The 22,052-nt window shown below is 47.8% G+C and overlaps 1 protein-coding gene across 3 annotated transcripts in view; it reads right to left on the bottom strand.

Moving 5' to 3' along the window:
- The window catches only part of AP1G1 (adaptor related protein complex 1 subunit gamma 1), a 1,918,561-nt gene that overhangs the window by 1,038,392 nt on the left and 858,117 nt on the right, over positions 1 to 22,052 (bottom strand). For all 3 annotated transcript variants that reach the window (XM_069635469.1, XM_069635470.1, XM_069635471.1), the window contains one exon: positions 5,711 to 5,766. In XM_069635469.1, the coding sequence (XP_069491570.1) occupies positions 5,711 to 5,766 (56 nt within the window). The remainder of the gene's footprint in view (positions 1 to 5,710; positions 5,767 to 22,052) is intronic.

Below are 22,052 nucleotides of genomic sequence, written 5' to 3' on the forward strand. Positions count from 1 at the left end.
GCTCTCCAACCTTGACTAACATTCCCTCTGTCCTCATCCTTCTTGATCTCTCTTCTGCCTTCGACACGGTCAACCACACCATCCTGCTCAACCGTCTCCGTGATAACCTGGGTATCACTTATCAGGCTCTGGCCTGGCTGACCGCTTTCCTCTCTGATCGACCCTCCCAGGTCCAACTGGGGTCCTTCCCATCATCCATCTCCCTCTCTACCTGTGGGGTTCCCCAGGGGTCTAACCTTTCACCCTGGCATTTTAACCAATACCTGCCAATTCTTGCCCACTGCATTGCCATTTTCTGCTCAAATTCCCAGCGCTATGCTGATGACAGAACTCAATTTCCGGCTGCCCTCGGCCACCTCCTCTCCCTCTCTCATCTTTGACTGCCTAACTGCCATTCAAGATTGGTGTGGCACCATTGATCTTTGTCTGAATTCCAGCAAGACTGAGATCCTCATCGGCATACCATCTCAATCCTTTTCCCTCACTCTCTTGGCCCCCCTCCTACCTGTGAGGCTAAGAACATTGGGGTCATCTTTGACTCCACACTTTCCTTCTCCGCCCATATCTCTGAGGTCTCTAAAAAGTCAAACTTCCTACTGCACCTCCTCAGAGGTACTCTGCCTTTCCTCTCCTTCCCTCAGAAGCTCACTGTCTCCCTCTAGGTAGGACTATTGTAACAGCCTCTTTCTAAATCTACCTGCCTCTACTCTCCACCCTCTGCAACTTATCCAGAACAGGACTGCGAGACTTGTCCTTGGCCTCAAGCCCTGGGATCGTATCTCTCCAGCCCTGAAATCTCTCCATTGGCTCCCAGTGGATGCAAGGATTAAATTCAAAACCCTTTGAATTGTCCACAAGGCTTTCTGGGGCCTGGGTCCAAAATACCTACAGCTATCCCTCCGCAAATACCTCTCCTCTCTAGCTCTTCGCTCCTCTACCTCCAACCCCCTCCGGGTCAATCATTTTTCAAAGAAACAAGCTGGGGGTAGATCTCCATCTTCGGCTGGGGCCTCCCTCTGGCACAGCCTCCCTGACGATCTAAAACTTGAGGAGCTCCATCTCCGGGAGTACCTCAAGACCTTCCTCTTTGCTTCTGCATTCTCTCCCCCTCTCCCCTGCTGACCGGCTCTCTTGGCACTGTGCACCTGGCCACCCTCTTTCCCCTGGGCCCAGGTACCTGCTCACCCTGCCGCCCTCCTGCACTGCCTCCTGGCCACCCCTTGCACTGGTGGACTGTATATGTACCCATACAGCCCGCCCCCCTTTTATCTTTTTCTGCACTTATCAGACTTACCCAGTCTGATGGCATAAATACAGCACTTGCCACTTGCTGGCTGCACTACCAATGTTTAATGTCTCCATTTTCTATTTATTTTTATTCATTATTTATCTGCTCTGCAATTTCCACTCTCCCCCTTCCATGCACGTTTTCCCTTTCCCCTTTCCCATGCGCTTGCACGTTCTCAATGTCACTGGGCCTAGTAAGATCGCTGTTTAGTGTCCTCCCCTGTTCCCCTCCCTTGACTAGTCGCTCTCTGAAACACTTTTGTACAAGCGCGATACAAAAAATATATCGTATCATTCCTTCATCCAGTAGTCGACTGTCTTCCAAGCCAAAAAGCCTCTGCTTTTATGCAGGTTTCTCCCATTCATTCCAGCCTAGCTGTCAGTCACACAACAGGGTGGCTGCCCTTGCCGGACAGCCAGCCAGCCAATCACCTTTGGGTGCATTCCTGTAAACAAGGGGATTAAGCACAGGGAGTTTCAAGCACCTCCCTCACTTCCTACCCCTGCTAGACACCCTGGAGCCAGAGGCGGGCTTCACTAGTGAATCCCGCCAAAGACAAAGTGAACAAAAGGACCAAACCTAGTTTGGTGTGCAGAGTAAATCTCATGAAGGACCTCTACAGCAAGAAATGGCGAAAAAAGACGACCAGGGCCATTTTGACAAAAATGGCACCCATGGGTGCTTTACTGCAACTGCGAACGCAGCCCGCAGTAAAAACACACCACAGTAGCTAAAAGTAAACCACTGCCACCAGCCATTAATTGTAGAAAGGATAACAAAAATGTTGCATGAGAAACTAGACAAAGGGGATACTAAGTAACCCCTCCAGCATCCTATTGTATGATAGTGTGTGCTGGGTCTAGAAAGTTACAAATGCAAGTAAAGTCAATTTCACTTCACTGCTCTTGGAAACAGTAGTTTATCCAAGAGAAGGTAGTTAAACCATTGGGAAATCTAAAAGACTTCCTTTTGCCACTGCACTAAAGGTGCTGTGTGCCACTATGTAAAAAGATTATGCCTATGCAGTTTGTAAGACTCCAAATCCAAAAGAAACAGAGTTCAAATCACAGAAAAAATACATGAGAGAGTGGGGAAAAAGGGTCTCGCTCTCTCCAAGTTAAGAACTTAAAAATCCTAAAATCCAGCAAAGGTGCTGGCGGTCTCTAAGGTATTGAGGAATTAGCACATTTCTGAGAATTCTCAGCAACACCGCTCTTCAATGAATGTGGCTTGTATTGTTCTGGTGGCCTCACCATGAACCTCCAGCCGGGTGGTTGCGTCTTCCTCCATGACTTAATTGTAGCTACACCAGGTGTGTGGCCACCTTTACTGCATTAGTAGCTCAACACACCAATATGGGATCCATTGGAGAACGAACACAGGTGTTTAGGCCCTGGTGCCAGTCATTTTATTGTTTGTCATTCCTTTGTCTGTGTGAACCAGGCTGCATGGCCAAAACTACCACTTTGCAGACATGGGCACACACATGCACTCTTGGCTGTGGTTTAAACTGGTATAAACTGCTTTAAAGCTCTCCAAACAACCCATTCCGCATTCAATAAGGTAGTGCGTTTATGCAGCGGTGTTCAGTGCCAAAACCTGTGTTGTCTGGAGCGTAATTGGTGTACTGGTGGTCAGCCCCTGAATGCGTCAGTGGGAGACCCTGTATATTCCTCAGATCCGTTCCAGATTCTAAACTGGAGCCTGCTGGAAGATGGGCATATGCTGAAGATCCTGTTTGTTATACTGGCTACAACCTGGCTCTTGTGTGCTTTGCAAATCCTGCTCCCTCCTGCTGGTGGCAACTCATCTAGAGCTTATCCTTTGATTCCTGCCAACTCAGAGCTGGCTGCCCTTTCTGGACACCTCATCTGTAGCTGCTGGAACCCTAGCCATTGCCTCTGTTGTGGGACTGTATCTTGCAGGCTGGTTGTACCCTCATGTTCCCCAGCGCCATCTTGCGAAGGTAGCTTAATTCAACCATGCTCCGGTCGTTTTTGTTGCTGCACAGTCACCCATCTAGCCAGGTGACTTCTTTATTGGGTCTGCATCATTAGGAAACTTACTGTGTCCCAGGCTTGAAGTACTCCCCTCTGTCACCCAACCTCAGCTAGCTAGACATCAACCGGACACGCAAACTCACAAGTGCACCACCATTCCTGGAACAAATTCGGAGCAACCAGTGCTTTGAGTACCTGTCACTGTGCTCTTGATCTTGTAGTTAGTTCTGATCAAAGGGGTAATCTGGGTCGGGAGAGGCAGAAATTTGAAACACCCCTTGTTGTTAAATCTTCATTGTCAAGTGGCCTTTGTGCTTTCTCTACAACCAGCTCTTCCGGGCCTAGAACTCATACTTGGGAGTCCCTTGGGCTTCACTCCTCCCAAATTGCCTCCCTTACTAAACCTCTGGGGTAGAAGGAGAATGTGACTGACAACGTCCTAGAACCATGGCAGCCCTATGGGATGTGTCCCATTGATTTTTATGGGAGAAATTTTGGAAACTCAACTTCTTCAAAGGGACTAAAAAAGTTACTTGCCGGAACGGAGAGATTTTTCTCTGTTTTTCCCATGGGCCCTTTGAGTTTTAAGACTAACATTTAAGTTTTAGAAGGTACCAATGTTTTATTACAGATTCTAACATACTAAATCACTGCAGTTGACTATGCCATAGGAAGTAACCATGTTACAGTAACCACTAGTGGTTACACTGTTTCTACTTATTTCCAGGGGTAAACTAGGGACTATTCAGGCCCAGTACATTTAGACTAATGTTACTGGTTTGTTGGCTCTTTTGGCCAGTTTCCTGTAATGCCCCAACCCCTCCCCACATTTCTAGGACTCCAACGGCGCTTGTGTTAGGTTAAACCTCAATACTGCATCTCTTGAAAGGAGGTGGAATGAATGAAAGCATCTTTTTACCATAATACTGAAAAAGTCTGTCTTTAGTATGAGTATAATGTTTGGTGTATTTCATTGTTTATGTTTAAATGTTTCTACCCACGCCTCACCGTGGGGCTGTTAAAAAAATCTCCATAACAATTTACAGAGTCCCATCAGCAGTGCGGCCAAAGTCGGGGCACACACAGGGGCGGCCACTGGCGTCAATGTAGGATTTTCATCCTGACAGTGATTACCTTATTGTGTTAAATATTAACACAGAGAGGCTCAGTTCGTCACACAAGAAACCCATAATTCAGTACTCTAATTGCAAGGTGGTGTAGAATTCCTTAAGCAATACAGTAGTGAACTCCAGTGCAATGAGGTTTTACTCTTGGTCTGGTGCGCATTACAAATAATAAAACAAACTCGATATAGAAATAGTTTGACAGTCTCGTCCAGGAAGGGCTCCCACCAAGTTCCCAGTGAATCCGCTTTGTAGCTAGATGTAGATGGTCCCTCAAGCAGTAGAAAGTGCATACATTTGTTATACGTAGCAGACAACACCACCTGTGCTGACCATTCCAGTAGCTCAGCACCATATAATGCTCATGATTTGGCCACATAAGCTAGGACTGTTGCCCTAACCACTCAGTTGCCATCCTCTTTTTAAAGGGTCGCAGGAACCCATTTGAACAAGCCATTAAAAATATTGTCTCGTCAGGAAGATTATTCCAACCAAGGACGATTATTCCAACCAATACTACTCAAAAATGTTACCCAGCGAAAGTAATTTGCTTAACTCCAGGGTTTCATCAAAAGCATAAATGTTCTCATTGGGGTCACTTTTTATTCAATTTCCTACTTCCATTTTAACAATTTTTTCTATCCTTTTACATCCAACATCTAATTAGCTTTAGCAACAGGCTATTTAAACTGTAATGTTTTTCAAAGGCTCATTCCATCTCTGCCTGAGAATTGGTGAAATAAAATAAACCTGGCAAATAAGCAAAAATGACTTTGTTCATCTAATTAAATTATCTACTCATTTACATACATACACAGACAAACATGCACACAAACGTAGATACCCTTAAAAATAACAGATTTCTTGCCATATAGTACTAATGGCATTTTGATTTATTTTCATATGAGAAGACATTGTAAGTTGTGCATGCCCATAGGATCGGCCTGTTTAAAATTGAATATTGGTCCCATTGCTGCAAAAACCATTTGTTGTTCCCTTGAAATGACATTTTTTTGCCAAAGATCCATTTTGGGCTACATTCCTGGACAACCTTCTAGCAGACCATACCAGAGTTTAGCCCCTTTCGGTGCAAACAAAGAAAACTGTCAATGGACCCTGCGCAAAAAGAAAGTTAGCATTTGATTTGAACCTCCTTCCACATCACATATCTGCATGAAATCTCAAATCTAGAAATCAATCGTCTTACATAAACTACACATTTTTATTACAGGGAGACTGGTCCATCCAATGCAATCGCTCCCATGCAAGGTTCTTTGATCAACCAACATCTGAATTACCTGATATTTTTGTCGTTATTCAGCAAGAAACGTCCAAGGATGTTTATTGCCAACACCTGTGAGAGAAAGTAACAGTTAGAGATTGTTTTCTTTTCTGCACAGGCAAGACTTCATTATGTCTTGATATACTAACACCTAGGAAATAAGCCATGCAGGAAGTAAGAGGCAGTCGGCTACGATCAAAAAACATAAGGCAAGAAAGAAGAAGGTGATTACAGAAGAGAAAGACTATGAAGAAGCAAGTGTTGGGAAAGCGTGTGAACTTATTTTGCCGGTCTGTGAAACCACAGAATCTCAAAGGTTACTGTGTGGAGGGATAGCCAGAGCAATTCTCAATGGTTTCTATAGATGTAAACATTCCTTACTTGTAATTGTATGGCAGTACATGGGTGGGGGGCGTCAAGTATTATGGTTTTGTACTAAACTTAATTTCTCATAAAACCTAGTCTAATTGGGTTTCATATGTTAACAAGTCACATTCTAGTCAAGTTCTCCATGCTTGATCATGACATATCCTGCCTAGGCAATCTTGTGTCTCTTCTGCTCTTTCAGCAGGTCATGTTTACATTGCTCGTTTTCTGTTCCATTACTTATGATTTTGTAATACTATGAAGATTGTAATTTCCATCTGGTTCATAGTAGATGGGGATGAGCAGTTTGCTATTTATACATTTGTTTCTTGAAGTGGAATAGTGACTAAATTGCATTTTATTGTAGTGTACGTAAACGGGCCAGCATCAGGTGGTTTCTCCTTAGTAGGAAACCACTCATGCCTTTGTGCAATATTTTTTAAAGACCGTTTGCTCCTCCTCAGTGTGCCTGTACGCACAGTTACCTGCATTGCTTTTATTTCCGAAGGCAGGTGGCCAAGTCGATGCGACTTGGCGTTTTCCCACTTAATCGAGTTGTGTATGTCAACAGCAACCACTCTAAGCACATATCAGCAAAAACTGTTCTCTTTGCGCATACATCGGGAAGCACTCACTCATCAACTTTCTTAAACTAGATCTCATTGTGCGAGCACGTAAAGCCTTTCCCGTGCATGCATGGCCCCTGTCCAAGCTCGATTGTCAAACGGTACACAAAGGCAGATTTCCATCATGGCTGACTACTTTGTGAGTTTTCCACATATTTGCAGCCTTAAGTGGATTGATACCAGTGTTTCATATTGTTAACAATACCCTCTCTTCAATTGCTCATGGCTCCTCAGGTTGCTTGTACAGGCTCAAAAAAATCTAACCCATCTATTTCAATGATGTCTGTAAATGAGGGAGGACGATGAATCTATTTTTTGTTTTCTCTCATTTGCAGGCAGGGTTAGATTTTAAACCGTCCTCCCATAATAATGACCTGAGTGATCATGTTGTACTGAACTGCATTCTTCGATTGAGTGAAATCAAAAAATTCTCATTACTTGCAGGGTGATGTTGCTGTCAATGTCCAGTGAAACGGTATTGGTTGGAATGAAAGGAATATGTAACAAGTTACTTACCTGTAACTGTTCTCCAGCATGCGTCTGGCATGGTTTCACATGCTCATGAATATTCCCCGTCAGGCTGGGAACCCTCGGTAACGAAAAAATCAGTATCAGTTTTGTTTCTTATCTGTCTTTCGTAGTAGTAACCAATCACTGATCTCTGCGTCATACTGACCACAGCCAATGACTGCCCTCTACCTAAGCCCCGCCTCTGGCAGCCATCTTCAGATTTGGTAGCACGTGAAGTGGCAGTATGACCAAGTGAAGAGCCGCAGAGGGGTAGGCGGGAGGGTTCGCATGTGAATCCATGCCAGACCCATGCTGGAGACCAACAGTTACAGGTAAGTAACTTGTTCCTTCTCCAGCATGGGGTCTGGCATGGATTCACATGTTCATGAATAAAGAATACATAGCAGTACACACATGCACAACCACGGGAGGTGGCAAAGGCTCAACATTAAGCATTACATCAAACTCAACATTAAGCAATTCTTACCTCCTCACCAGGCTCACCTTAGGCGAACAGGTTGCACAGCACTGCTTGGCCGACCCTGGACTCCTCCCTGGAATCCCGATCGACGCAGTAGAATTTCGTGAAGGTGTGCGTCGACCTCCACGTAGCAGCCCTGCAGATGTCCAGCAAGGGCACACCAGATAGGAACGCCGTGGTAGCTGCGATCCCTCTGGTGGAATGGGCTCTCGGACGGCCAGGCAGCGGTCGGTTTGCCAACCGATGACAGTACATGATACAGCCGGAGAGCCATCTGGAAATGGAAGCCTTCGAGAGAGCCTTCCCCTGATTGACAGGTCCAAAGTTCACAAAGAGTTGTGACGTCTTCCGAAAACACTTTGTGCGGTCCACGTAGAACTTCAGCGCTCTAGCCACATCCAGCGAGTGCAAAGTCCTTTCAGCTGGCGACGAAGGCGACGGGAAGAAAACAGGCAACACCAAGGGTTCGTTGAGATGGAAGTCCGACGGCACCTTGGGCATGAAGGAGGGGTGCGTCCTGAGCATTACCCCCTTGTCGTGAAAAGTCAAGTACGGGGCCTTGCAGGAAAGGGCCGGGATCTCTCCCACCCGTCGTACGGAGGTGATGGCCACAAGAAACACTGTTTTCCACGACAAGAACTTCAACGGAGCCGAGTGCAGAGGCTCGAACGGAGGTCCCATGAGCTTGGTCAGCACCACGTTGAGCTCCCACGCCGGGGCCGGAGCCTTCACCGGCGGGAACGATCTGAACAGTCCCTTCATGAACTCTTTCACCAGACGATGAGACCACAAAGATCGCAGCAAGATGAATCTTGATGGACGCGTGCGCCAGTCCAGCCTTGGCCAGCGTCAGTAGGTACGGCAGTACCTGGGGAGCTGTAATCCGTAGCGGGTTAATCTTCTGTGCGTGGCACCAGACAGAGAACCTCATCCATTTGTGTCCGTAGCATTTAAGAGTTGAGGACGCCCTGGCCTTTGCAAGAACCTCTCTGCAGTCGGCCGGTATGTCGTATCCTCCAAACTCTAGCGCTGCAGGAGCCAGGCCTGCAAGTTCAGCGACTTCGGGTCGTGATGGAGGATGGCGCCTCCTTCCCTGGAGAGAAGATCCGCGTCCACTGGCAGCTTGATTGACGGGGGCGCTGACAAGTCCAGAAGGTCCGGGAACCATATCTGCCTCGGCCACGCAGGTGCGACGAGGATCATCCTGCACCGTGACCTCTTGGGCTGGTTGATGAGCCGGGTCAGCAATGGCAATGGAGGGAACGCGTATAGAAACAGGCCCTCCCAGGGGAACGAGAAAGCATCGCCCATGCTCCTCGGCTGGGGAAACCTGCTGGCGAACCTCCGGCACTTGGAGTTCGTCGCCGTCGCGAACAGATCGATCTGGGGTGTGCCCCACCATCGGAAGAGGCGGTCCACTAGATCCTGCCGTAGCTCCCACTCGTGGCACGAGCGCAGCTCTCTGCTGAGCGAGTCGGCAATGGTGTTTTTTTATCCCTGCCAGATGAAACGGCACCAGAAACATCCCTTGGGCGACGGCCCAATGCCACAGATCCTGCGCCTCCTTGGACAGGGCTGGGGATCTGGTACCGTCCTGCTTCCTGATGTAGAACATGGTGGTGGTGTTGTCGGTGAAGATCCTCACCACCTTGCCCTTGAGGGACGGAAGAAAGGACCTGAGGGCCCTAAACACTGCACGGAGCTCCAGGACGTTGATATGGAGGGACTTCGCCATCGGAAGCCAAAGGCCTCTCGCGTGCAGATTTTCGGTGTGCGCTCCCCACCCCTCCAGGGAGGCATCTGTGGTCACTGTCTCCTGGTGGCTGGGGGTCTGAAAGTCCATGCCTGCCGTCAGATGCGCGCGGGTGCCCCACCACCGGATCGCTCATCGGAAACTCTCGTCGAGTGTGATCCTCTCCTCAAAGCTGCCCGTCGTCTGGATCCAGCGCGCGTCCAGGAACTCCTGCAACGGGCGCATCCGGAGCCTGCACAGGCGGATGAGATAAATGCAAGAAGACATCATTCCGAGGAGGGACTTGATGGACCTCACCCTGGCCGCGTCCGCGACCAGCATCCGCTGCACCTTGCCCATGATGGCCCTCGTCCTTTCCTCCGACGGAGAGGCCAGAAGCGACACTGTGTCGAGCTTTGCTCCCAGAAACAGTGCGTCTTGAGCAGGCACCAGGTGGGACCTGGCATAGTTTATGGAGAATCCCAGGTCCGTGAGCAGTTGGACGGTCCTTGCTGTGTGCTCCACGGCGAGCTCCTTCGTCTTTGCTCGGATGAGCCAGTCGTCCAGGTAGGGGTAGACGTGGATCCCCCTCTCGGCGCAGCTGCGCCGCCACCGGTGCGAGGCACTTGGTGAACACCCTGGGTGCCGACCTCAATCCGAAGGGGAGGGCTCTGAACTGGTAGTGACGTCCTTGGACCACGAACCTGAGAAACTTTCGGTGTCCCTTTAGGATGGGAATATGGAAGTAGGCATCCTCCAAATCCAACGACGACAGGAAATCGCCCTCCTCCAGTTGACCCAGGACGTGTTGGAGGGTGACCATCTGGAACTTCTGTGCCTTGATGATTTTGTTCAGTCGTCATAGGTCCAGGATGGGACGCCATCCTCCAGTCTTCTTCTTCACGAGGAAGTATCTTGAGTAAACTCCGGAGCCCCGAAGCCTCTTTGGGACGAACTCGATGGCGCCCTTCCTGAGCATCGCCCTTACCTCCAAGAGAAGTTGAGGGACGTGATGTTCCTTCCTGGCCACAGGGGGGACGCGCGGGCACCTCTTTAGAAACTCGAGCGCGTGACCCTGAGCCAGGGCGCCCAGCACCCAACGGTCGGTGGAGATGGACTCCCACACGCTGACGAAGCTCGCCAGCCGGCCTCCCACCGGGGTGCTTCGTTGAGGGTCCGATCCCACGGCCGTTCAGTCCTGCTTCGACGAGGCTTTGCCGCCTTGTCCTTGGCGACGACGGCGGGGTCCGCCTGACTTGCCTCGTCCCCTGTAAGCTTCCTGTGACGACGAACGGGCCGCTTGACGGTAGGTGGAAAATCCGCCGCTGGAACCTTTGGAGGCAACCTGTTTGCCTCCGCCACTCCGAAAGGGCGGTCGTCGTTGCTGGAGAACCCCAAGAGCCCGGGCCGTCTCCGTGTCCACCTTGATGGCTTGAAGGGAATCGTCCACTGTTTTCCCAAACAGGTTGTTTCCGTCGAACGGCATGTCCAAGACCCTGGTCTGCACGTCCTGATGGAAGTCAGTAGCCTTGAGCCATCCACGCCGCCTAAGGCACACACCGTTGCCCAACTGGCGAAATCCAGTGTCAGCGATGTCCGTCGCAATCGTAATGGCGTGGTCCGACGCCACCTCTCCTTCCTGCAAGATCTCCAGGGCTTCCGACCTCTTGTCATCGTGTAGGAAGTCCAGCAGGGGGGCCAGTTGGTACCACAACTCCCTGTCGTAGCGGGCTACGATAGCCAAGGCGTTGGCCGCCTTAATCGTCGTCGCTGCCGACGAGATGACTCTGCGTCCCATTGTGTCTAATTTCTTTCCCTCGCCGTCCAGCGGGGAGGTTGACGTAGAGGCCGCGCCCCCCCTCCCCCGCTTTCTTCCTGGCCGCCGCGGAGACGACCGAGTCCGGGGTCGGCTGTGCCCGAAGGCACAAGGGGGCCGCGTCCAGGACCCGGTACTTCTTCTCGTACCGATCCCTTCTAGCCGGCATCGTGGATGGGTTCTTGAGGAGGGCGAGGCCCTCATCCCAAATATCGTCTAGTAGAGGTACAGCGAGGACCGTCTTCCTCTTGGTCTCGCGCCGTTGATAAAGGAAACCTTCCTTCTTCTCTTCCGGGCAGAGCTGGAAAATCTTGGATGCCCTGGCGATCATGGAGAGAAACGATCCAATCTCGTCCGGCGGGGAAGCCCGGGTGGGAGGTGACGATGGGAGATCCTCGTCGTAAACCTCGTTGTCCGTACCCGGCGCGGCCGTGTCAGTCCCCGTATCATCCACACGTGTCGTGGACGGGGAGGAGGGCTGAACAGGGCGCGATGGCTGAAAAGGAGGTGGAGGATGAATCCTTCTTCTCTTAGGGGGAGGGCTCCCAGAAGGGCCTGGCTCCGGGTCCCCCGTCGGGAGCGGTTCCTCCGTTGGTGGTAACGGCAGTCTCGTCCTTATCTCCGAGCATAAGGACTGTATAGCCAACAAAATGGCCGCCGAGTTGTCTTGCGGCACTGGTTGAGGGGGTTCCGACGGGCGATCAGGAGCCCCGTCGGCACCCTCGACGTTCTCGTCGTCTCCCACGTCGGGGTCCCTCCCGACAGGATGGTCTTCTTCCACGCCAGCGCCGTGGCCTAAGACTTCGATCAGCTCCTCCTCAGAGGTTGAGGTCGAGTCCACGACAACCTCCTGCCCCCCCTTTTTCTTCTCCGTCGGAGGTTTTACGGGGGTCCTGTCGATGGGCACGAAAGAGGACTCCCTCCGCGGTGGCAGGGAGATTCTGGGCCCCGGGGTCGCCACCACTGGTGTAGCCTCCACAGGCTGAACCAGGGCCGCCGCGACTGCCTCGATAGAGGCCTTGGCCGGATGCATAAAGGCTTTCACCACCTTAGGTGCGCTCACCGCCTTTTCCTTGGGGGGAGGGTCACCACCTCGCTCCCCCTCCGATGGGGCCTTAGGGCACGACCGGGGTCTCTCCAGGAGTTTTGCCGGGTGCTCGGCCTTCCTCTTACCCGAGCCAGAGCGTTGGCTCGTGGTTGATGGCGCCGGGGAGGATGCGCCCTGCCTGGCGCCCGTAGAGCCCGACCGTTCGGCGCTCCCGGTGCCAGCGGACTCGCGGTGCTTGGCCTTCTGTTGGACCCCTGTCGCCGGGGCGCCCTCAAAAGTCTTAGAAGACCGCTCGGACTTCTTCTTCTTCTTCTCGCCTGACGGGCTCTTTCCTTCCAGCCAGTTGGCGAGACGTTGATGGCAGTCCTTCATGGTCCTCTCCGACATATTGCCGCAAAACGCACAGTCCTTCTCCACGTGCGTCTTGTCCTCATGTAGGCAGTAAAGGCAAAGGGAGTGTTCGTCCTCCTTAAAGACATTCTGAAGCTGGCATCCAGGGCAGACCCTGAACAGCTTTCCGGGCGTCGAGCTTCCCTTCTCCTGGGCCATGTCCGAGATGGGCCTGAGAAACTTCTGGAGTCCCCCAAAAGCGTGGCTCGACGAAATCTTTACCCTTGAGGGGCGTAGACGAATCCGACACGGGTCCCCGTTGATCGGATGAAGAAACGGTGGAGCTTGAGGCTCTTTTGACCGAAAAAGAGAAATTTTTCTGAGAAAAAAAGTGAAAAAATAGCACTAACGCTCGAGTGCAATAGCACGAGGATCCCAACACTTGAACATGCGGTAAAAATCTGAAGATGGCTGCCAGAGGCGGGGCTTAGGTAGAGGGCAGTCATTGGCTGTGGTCAGTATGACGCAGAGATCAGTGATTGGTTACTACTACGGAAGACAGATCAGAAACGAAACGGATATTGATTTTTTCTTTACCGAGGATTCCCAGCCTGACGACAGGGAATATTCATGAGCATGTGAATCCATGGAAGACCCCATGCTGGAGAAAGATACGTTCAACTTGGCTCTGTACAAAAACCTTTGTTTGAGGAATAACAATGATAGCCTGGACCACTGTCATAAGTTGCTTCAATACAAATTTTATTTATTATGAGATTATTAAAACAATCACTCAAGTGTCTCCCCCCAGAAGTGGTTATGTTCTAAATCCAAACCACATTATTTATATGATGCAGTTCTAGCAGCCAAGAAGAAAGAATTGAATTCTATAAGAAGAATCAAGAAACATGGGTCAAATTTTACTGGAAATATGGCGCAGATAGTCAATCTCTGCACTAAATATAAAAACTGGTTCAGGCCCATAAGAATTCTATTAGGAATGCACAATGGCAGATAGTCTTTACTGCGCTACAATCTAATGATAACCAGAAGTTTTGGTATTGCTACCATAAACATATGATGGGGAGTAACAATAGGAAAGTTAACCCGGTTTCTGAAAGGACATGGATAGATCATGTACGCACACTGTATTATAAAGCTGACAGCTTGCTAATGAAGAGTGGTTCTTTAACAATTTTTAACAGCTCACATTGGTATACTTTCACAACCCAGGACATTCTTGACATTATACACAAACTCAAAGTCCTCTCATGCCCCAGGCCTTGATGCCATAGCCAATGTGGTAATTAAAAAGTTGCCTTTGCTCTGGGCAAATCTTATGCAAAACATTTTATTAAGATTGCCAAAACAGGTGTGGTTCCAGAGAGTTGGAAAAATATCTATGATGATACCTATAAATAAGAAAGGGCCCATAGACAATCCTACAAATTATCGCTTGTTGGCTATGACCGACTTTCTCTAAAATATTTTCTGACCTTTTGCTTAGGAAGCTGAATGCTTGGTCAATTGATAATGTATTAAAAAGCCAGCAAACAGGTTTCCACAACTGCTTCGGTACCACGTGCTTTATCTCATCTGCTCCACCTTGGCTACTAAGGGTTTGAGACTGTATATATGCTTTGTGACTGTGCCGGTGCCTTCATACAACATTATGTAACAAGCTGTGGCAAAAATCAGAACTGGGGACTTGAAAACCCTATTCTTAATTTAATAAAGCAACTGTACCAGGGCAGCTGGTTATCTGTAAGATTAAATTATGCAGATTTATTATCCTCAAACAGACTAATCATGGACTTAAGCAGGGTTGTGTATTGGCTCCACTATTATATAATTTATATGTTACCGATATGCATGAGACCTTAAGACATTGTAATAGGTTTCCTCTGTGTATTGGCACGCATCCTATTTCATGGCTCTCTTACGCAGATGATATGGATAAAACTGTGACAGGACCTCCAACGTAGCTTGCAGGTACTTTTTGATTAATCAAGGGATAACAGCTTTCTAAATCTAAAAAAGACAGATTATAATGGACGTCAATAAAAAGAGAACTTTTAACTACGTTTGGAAAATAGTTGATACTCCCATCCAGATTTAAGAGTACACTTACCTTGGTGTTCCTGTCAGCAACTGCCTGAGTAGGGCAACCCTGGCTAATACTATAATACCTTAAGTTCTGAGGAATCTTCGTGCAGTTAAAGCTTACATTACCATAAGTGGGGGATACTCTCTTGAAGGTCTCAATCTCTAAAACGTGTATTGCTCCTGGAGCCTTAAATGGCCTTGATGCTTTTACTGAAAGAAGTTTCATGGTTTAGTTTGCTGGCGGGTAAGCTTTGGCGTTCTAGCCTAGAATTATCTAACTCTGCCACTGCCAAGGCAATTTGTTGTGGGCTTGGCTTGACTTCTTTATTTACCTTGTGGAAGATTGCCCATAGTACATTGTACTTATAAATGTTGGCAGATTAGTATTATGCAAATTCATTACACAATCTTTATTTCGAATATGATTGATGGGATTTCTACTTCCACTAACATGATAAAGGAATTTGCTCATGCCGTGGCGAGCTTCCATCGCTGTATTGGTTTCAATCTTGAAACACCTTTGAATTTGGGTTTATCCCTCAAACATCCGAAAAATAAAGCTATCATGTGGGACAGAGTATGGCTTCTAACAATTTATCAAAAGGGGCCAGATATCAGGAGTACCTAAAGCAAGGTTTTGATTTCCCCAGGGCATTTAGTTACATTGTTAAGACGAACAATTCCCAGTTGAGGCGCTTCATAATGTGTCTTTGTTTTAATCTGCCGCCCACATTACATTTGATTATATTGGAGCATGGCAAAAGATTCCTCTTATCTTGAGAATATGTAGATTGGGATTCAGAGATTCAAACTTTGACACATTTTACTACTTACCCCTTATTGAGGAAATTCTATTACAAAGGTTATGTGAAATTTGCTAGTAGCATTGTACAAACTGATCAATTCTATTCAGGGAATTCTCTGGTTGCAACTGTGGCAGCCTTTATTTGGACTGAAGTGTAGTCATAGAGAGGGATTCTCTCTTATGGCATTTTATGATGGAGAAGATATTAATGGCTGTATGGTTCAAATGCATTAGTCTTCTTGTATGATGAAATGTTTTTATGCTAAATTAGATTTGTATTTATTGTATGCATATTGTTACTTTTGAGGTGTAAAAGGTTTCTATATAAACCAAATGCAGAATATATTTTAAAATAATTGTCGCCCCACTCTTCAGAATCCACAATTTTGCAGTTTGGAAGCTCCCTCTCCACCCTTAGCTACATGGTGTGATCCTGCTGCTACTTCAGGGAGAATGAAAAGAGATCTGCCTCCATATTCCCTGTTGATATCAGTTTCCTGTTGAAGTACTTCTGGGTTACTTTGGGAACATGAGCACTTCCCTTAAGGCGTCCATTTACCTCAGCATCTGGGGCAAAGAGTGAACAGAGTTAAGGGTTTGTGGGAATATTTCAATCCGGTTCTGTCTTTGTTCACCATTAACCCTAGTTTGCCACTGGGTGACATAAACCACATTCAACATTCAAATTAAACTCCAGCACAGCACTCCACTGAACTAATCACATACACCTGCATTCTGCTCAACTGCCACCATGCACCTGAAAACACATGGAATGTATGAGTTTATTAGGTCACACTCCCCAGAAACACTGAAGGAGATGGCTCAAATCCCACCACACACCTATTATCCCTGACCTGCTTCCCCCCCACACCATCTTATCCACCACAGAGACCGCCTACACAAACAAGGTGGTGGGTATTGCCATCATTTACAAAAATACACTCAGCAACACCACGCACCACCCAGACACTTCCCTTGAAGCTCTTCCTCTCATTTACTGCCCTTCATCACACAACACCTCGCATGTATGCACCTAGTCTACCACCCCTAAATGCAATCCAAACCTCCACACTGACTTTACAACAAACAACTATAGCTGCCCCTGCATCAATATATACATTGGCGATTTGAAACCTGGGAGTTACCATCCTGGCATCAACCCCATACTAAACACTATCCTCGCTTTACTCACCACCTGACCTCACACAACTCATCAACTATCCCATACACACAACTGGCAACCCCCTTAACCTGGTCATTTTATGCAGAAATCAGGTCTCTGCAAAATCGAATCTGGGTGTGGTGGTCCGTCTAACCACTTTGCAATAACCTTCATAATTAATCTACCACAACAAGATCCTCGCCCCAAGCCTACCACACATCCCCAATACCCCCAGCCAGACAAACCAAACAAATTAGACACAGCCTTAGCACCGATCATACCACCCCCTAGCCCAGACAAACATCCCTCCATTCTCCTGAACAATCCCAACACCATTATAACATGGCATTCAACAAAATAACCCCACCAAACCACAAAAACCCAGCAACCACCACCATAAACAGTTCCCTCACCTATATCAAAAAGAACGCATGCCCTGCAATATGCACATGCCCCAAACACTGCATCAACAAATACCAACCAGCCATACCTAATGCCAAAGACAACCAGCACCAATCGCACAGAAATACTTTAACATTGTTGAGTGCCTTTCCAAACCACCATCCACAACCTCATCCATTTCAGTATGCAACTCACTCATGGACAACTTCAACTCTACAATACACATCAGAAAGTCCCTCAACTCTGCTGTTCCACTCCCAACACCCGTTCCCAAACATTCCTATTAATTAGACATATTGCACCCCATTGACAGACCCTAACTGACAAAACAAAACCTGCACACTTCCTGGATGATGCATGCCCACTTTCAGCAGCATCCAATTGCATCACAAAGCTATCTTCTTATTGGCTCAACATCATCAACTCCTGTGTCACACATGGTACTATCCCATCTGGACTAAAAACTAGATAGATCTTCCCTCTTCCCCCAAATACATGCCCCTCAACCCCACACTCCCCGAAAACTACCACCCTATCACAATCCTGCAATACGTTACCAGAATCCTGAAATGCTTCATCACAACCCAACTCAATCCCATCCAATCAGACTTTCGACTGGGACACAGCACCAAGACCACTACACTTCAAATCCTCAATGACATCCACAACATCACTGACAAAGGACAGAGCCCTATTTTTATTTGGGTATTTATTGCGCGTGGACCTAGCTACGGGAAGAAACTGAACAATTTACAATCTTAGGGAGAAGAACAAGGTTAGGTAGCAGCAAAACAAGGTAGCGTAACAGTTGAGGGAGGACAATTGTCAGCAATGGGTCTACAAGTAAGATGGAGACGAAGCTGTGGGAATCAGATCACCCAATCTCAGGTATGGTGTGCAAGGTGTATTGACCCAAGGGTTAGGGAGTAGCCATGCCTTAAAGAGGGGGGTCTTGAGCTCCTTTCTGAACTGTAGATGTGAGGGGGCAAGTTGGATGTTGATGGGGAGGAGGTTCCCGAGTCTTGAGATGTAGACAGAGCTGGCCTGTCTTTTTTTTTTCCTTCCTGCACTGGTGCACTTCAATTCTGCCCATGTCCTTACTCCTGGTGGATCGTTGGCCTCCGAACATGCCGTGATTCTCAGTGAGGTAGTTTGGGGACTTCGGGGTAACAGCCTTGCAGATGATGCAGCAGGATTTGAAGAAGATATAGGCTTGCCGCGGAACCCGTGCAGTTCGATGACGATTAGAGTGATGTGGTCGACATTGGCAGAGCCTTTTGATGAGTTGTGCTGCATCAAGTAGGACACATCTCAGGGAAGACAGGGTAGTCTTCTATGAGGGGAATTGCCACTGTTCAGGTGGGAGAAGACCAAGGCTTAGACAGCAGATCTGGAGTTGTTCTCTGGGATGAAGGGCTTTATTTTCTGCCAGAGAGAAACTTGGTACAAACTGTGTCTTTCTTGCGATGTGCTGTTTGAAGGAGAGGTGTCTGTCGATGTCAGACCGTAGGGATTTGGCACAGGTGATCAGCTGGTGTGTAAAACCCGCGAGGTGCATAGCAGAGAGCCAGGTCTGGATGCTAGGGAATTTGGTGTTGTTGGTTAGCAGTAGGAATTTAGAATTGGAGGGTTTGAGCTTCAGGTAAGCACTGGACATCCACGACTGGATCATTGAGAGGCATGCCTTGAACCTGTGGATGTCTTCGATGGAGGAAATCATGAAGTAGAGCTGTGCATCATCTGTGTATTGGTGGTCGTGAACATTGTGTGGATCATGGAGGGTTCCAAGCAGTTCCATGTAAACAAATGAAGATCACAGGAGAGGGGGTGGTTCCTTGCAGGACTCCGCTGGAGATAGGTAGAGTTGGCGATCTAGAGGAATGCATTTGAACAAACTAGTGTCAATTAGTACGGTTCGATTTGAACAAGCGGAGGACAATCTCGCTGAAACCCATGAGGCGATGTAGATTGCCAGTGATTGATGGTATACTTTGTCGAATCTTGCCGAGAGGGCAGAATGCCCATCAAAAAGCATTTTAAGGTCATGATCACCTTGACCGTAGCCGTTTCTGTGCTGCATCTGGGTCTGAGGCTAGATTGGTAAGACTGAAGAAGTTAGTTGGATTTGATGTGTTGGAGGAGTTGAGTGGCTACTGCTTTTTCAAGGATTTTACCTAGGAAGGAAAGATTGGTGGCGCGCCCTTAGTAGCAAAGGCTGTCAGGGTTCAATATTGGCTTCTTGAAAAGCTGGTGTATTAGTCCGATCTTCAGGGTCGAGGGGAAGGTTCCTTGAGTTAGGGAGCTGTTGGCGATTGTCAGTTAAGGGAGGAGTGCTTCAGGTGGAAGAGTCTGGAGTAGGCAAGGCAAGGAGAAGGTCGTCCAAATATGATTTAGCATTATGGGATGTTAGAATGGCAGCAAGGTCTTCCAAAGCGAGTGTCTTGAAAGTTGTACAAGTAGTCGTGGTTTTGCAAGATGGGATGTGTAGTGAGCTATCAGTTGTAGTGTTGGTGTCTATGTGTTGGCAGATCATGCTGATCTTATCGATGAAGAAAAAGTTGATGGCAGGGGATTTCTCAATGGAGTGCAGTACGTGTGGGCCGGGAAGAGGGTTGATGCAGTGCTTAATGGCTTTCAAGAGGGCTGTTCTTATATTGTTGGCCTTGGCTATGGTGTTTTGGTAGCAGTTGGCCTCAGTCGTCTGCATGGAGCACGAGCAGGGCGAGGTCGGATGCACTGGAGGATTTTCACCAAGTCTTCTCGTTTTCTGATGGCTCGTTTATTGAAGTTAAGGTTTTAAGGGTACTAGTGTTCGGAAGGTTCAGGCTTGAGGGTGTGTTGCATCACTGGGGCATGGCGATTGATGTTGGTTGTGAAGGTGGTGTTGAGTTCTTGGAGGAGTGAGTTGCAGTCCTGGTTTGTCAGAGGTAAATCAGCATGTGAAGTGTATTTTGGTGACTCATTCTCCGAGAGCCTCCTCTAGTAAGTTTGTGAATTATCTAAAGGCTTGTTTGCAGGGTTTCTGATGGGTTTGCTTGATCAATGTGGTGTGACGAAAGTCAAAGGGGATTGCCAGAGGCTCTGACCAGTTAGCAGGATTGGGCAGCTGTGAAGGAGGGTGGGCAGGGTAGTAGTGAGGTCAAGGATATTACCTTTCGTGTGCTGCGCGAGGTTCCGATCTTCACACTGTCTCCATGCCCCCTTAACGAACTAACCCCAACCAAGTAAGGGGACCTGAAATGTTCCTCTCACTCTCCACTCCTCTTCAACCTATTTGTAGAATCCCTCAAACAGACCCTTAGCAAACTACATCCATTCCCACCAGTACCATCTCTGGATGACCACCAATTTCCTCAAACTCAACCCTCACAAAATGAAATGCCTACTCCCAAAGGAATTGCCTTCAAATGCTCTTCATTGTATTCAAAACCCACTCTAACCTTCACGACAAACAAACTCCCACACAAACACCAGACAAACTAGCAAGCATCTTCTACACAATTAATTCTGTACACAAAAACAAGCATTTAACGTTTGGGCACCCAGAAAGAAATCGAACACCCACTTCACATTCCCACTGCACCCTCCATCACCACTTTAGAAAGAGCCTCAAAACATACTGCATTGCCCACACATCAGGGGTTCACAAATGATGTAGTGGGAGGGCTGAATGTACTACAGAAGTCTCATACAGTAGGCCGGACTGTATGTTGATGAGCGGGTGGTAGGGGTGTCGATGCCTGAATTTGAGCGAAAGATTTTTAAAAAACTAAGCATGGTTTTTGAGGTGTCCATTTTAATGTATTGCTCCATTTCTTTTTAACTGTACACTGTGGGATACAGTGCCTTGCAATGGTATTACTACTTTAATTTATTTTCATTATGGACTGAAATCATGTTTTAAATAGACACAAAACTGCAGGTATTGGGATGCAAAGACAAAGTGCCTTCAGGCAAGGCAAAACTTCATTAAACTCGGGTGGCTTGGAGGGACATAAATGATGTCTGCGAGGGCGCGAGGGCTGCATTTGGCCCGCAGGCCTCATGTTCTGCATCCCTGCCACACATAATCCAGCCCCTGCACATTACCTGCTGCCACTAGTCTATCCTAATATTTCTATCCCTCCTAACTTCTGTTTCACATCCCACCTTTTAAACATGTAAAGCACTGGGAGCCTTTGGGTAGGGCCAGTGTTAAGAAAGGTTTCTCTTTAGGCAACTTTCCCTCCATATTCTATGCACACCCAAATGTATTGTTTTTGAACCTGTCCTGACTTTTTTCAGGGAAGTGCAACCTTCAGAAGCTTCACTCCCCTGGCCTTTTTCTCATTTTGTTATGGGGAAACCTAAGTCCTTCAGACTATTAGTTCTGGGAAACTATGTTAATCTTTTTTCTTTTTACCTTTTTGGTAACTTTTGATACTGCACACAGCATCTACAATGCAGTGCAGTGAGGGTACGTTTGTATCACCATAGTCTTTTACACTTGGGATTGTTCTTAACTTTTATATGCGTCTAAAGACAAGCTTGTGCCAACAGATCCCTTTTTACCATTTTTGCATTTCCTTTTAGTGTGCGCATTTGTGTTTTTCCCGCGTGTGGCTTCTAAACGCGGATAGTGCCGTAAATTTTGCGTTCTTCTTTGCCATAGTGTAGATTGGTCTTCTTCCAGTCTTCTCAGGTCAAGAAATCCCATAGAAGGTCATGCACTTGCCTGGGAAAGCTCCTGCTTTTGCAGACTAGTGATGCCTTTGCACATGATTGGCCTAGGAAGGGTAGGGGCTGTCTGCCCCCACTCCACATCGGTGGTGCCAGAAAGTCTGAGGGTGGTAAACATGTGAAACCCCCAGTGGTCCCAGATTGGATCACTGCTGGCTGTGTGAATGGTGCAGATCAATTCCATTGGTGGGCTTTGACTTGCTTCCAGCCAAGATTTAGAATAAGAAGAGGACTCCTGCAGCCAGTTCTTCAGAT

This window comes from Ambystoma mexicanum, chromosome 1q (genome assembly GCF_040938575.1).
Source record: "Ambystoma mexicanum isolate Mex_15411 chromosome 1q, UKY_AmexF1_1, whole genome shotgun sequence".
NCBI classification, from domain to species: domain Eukaryota; kingdom Metazoa; phylum Chordata; class Amphibia; order Caudata; family Ambystomatidae; genus Ambystoma; species Ambystoma mexicanum.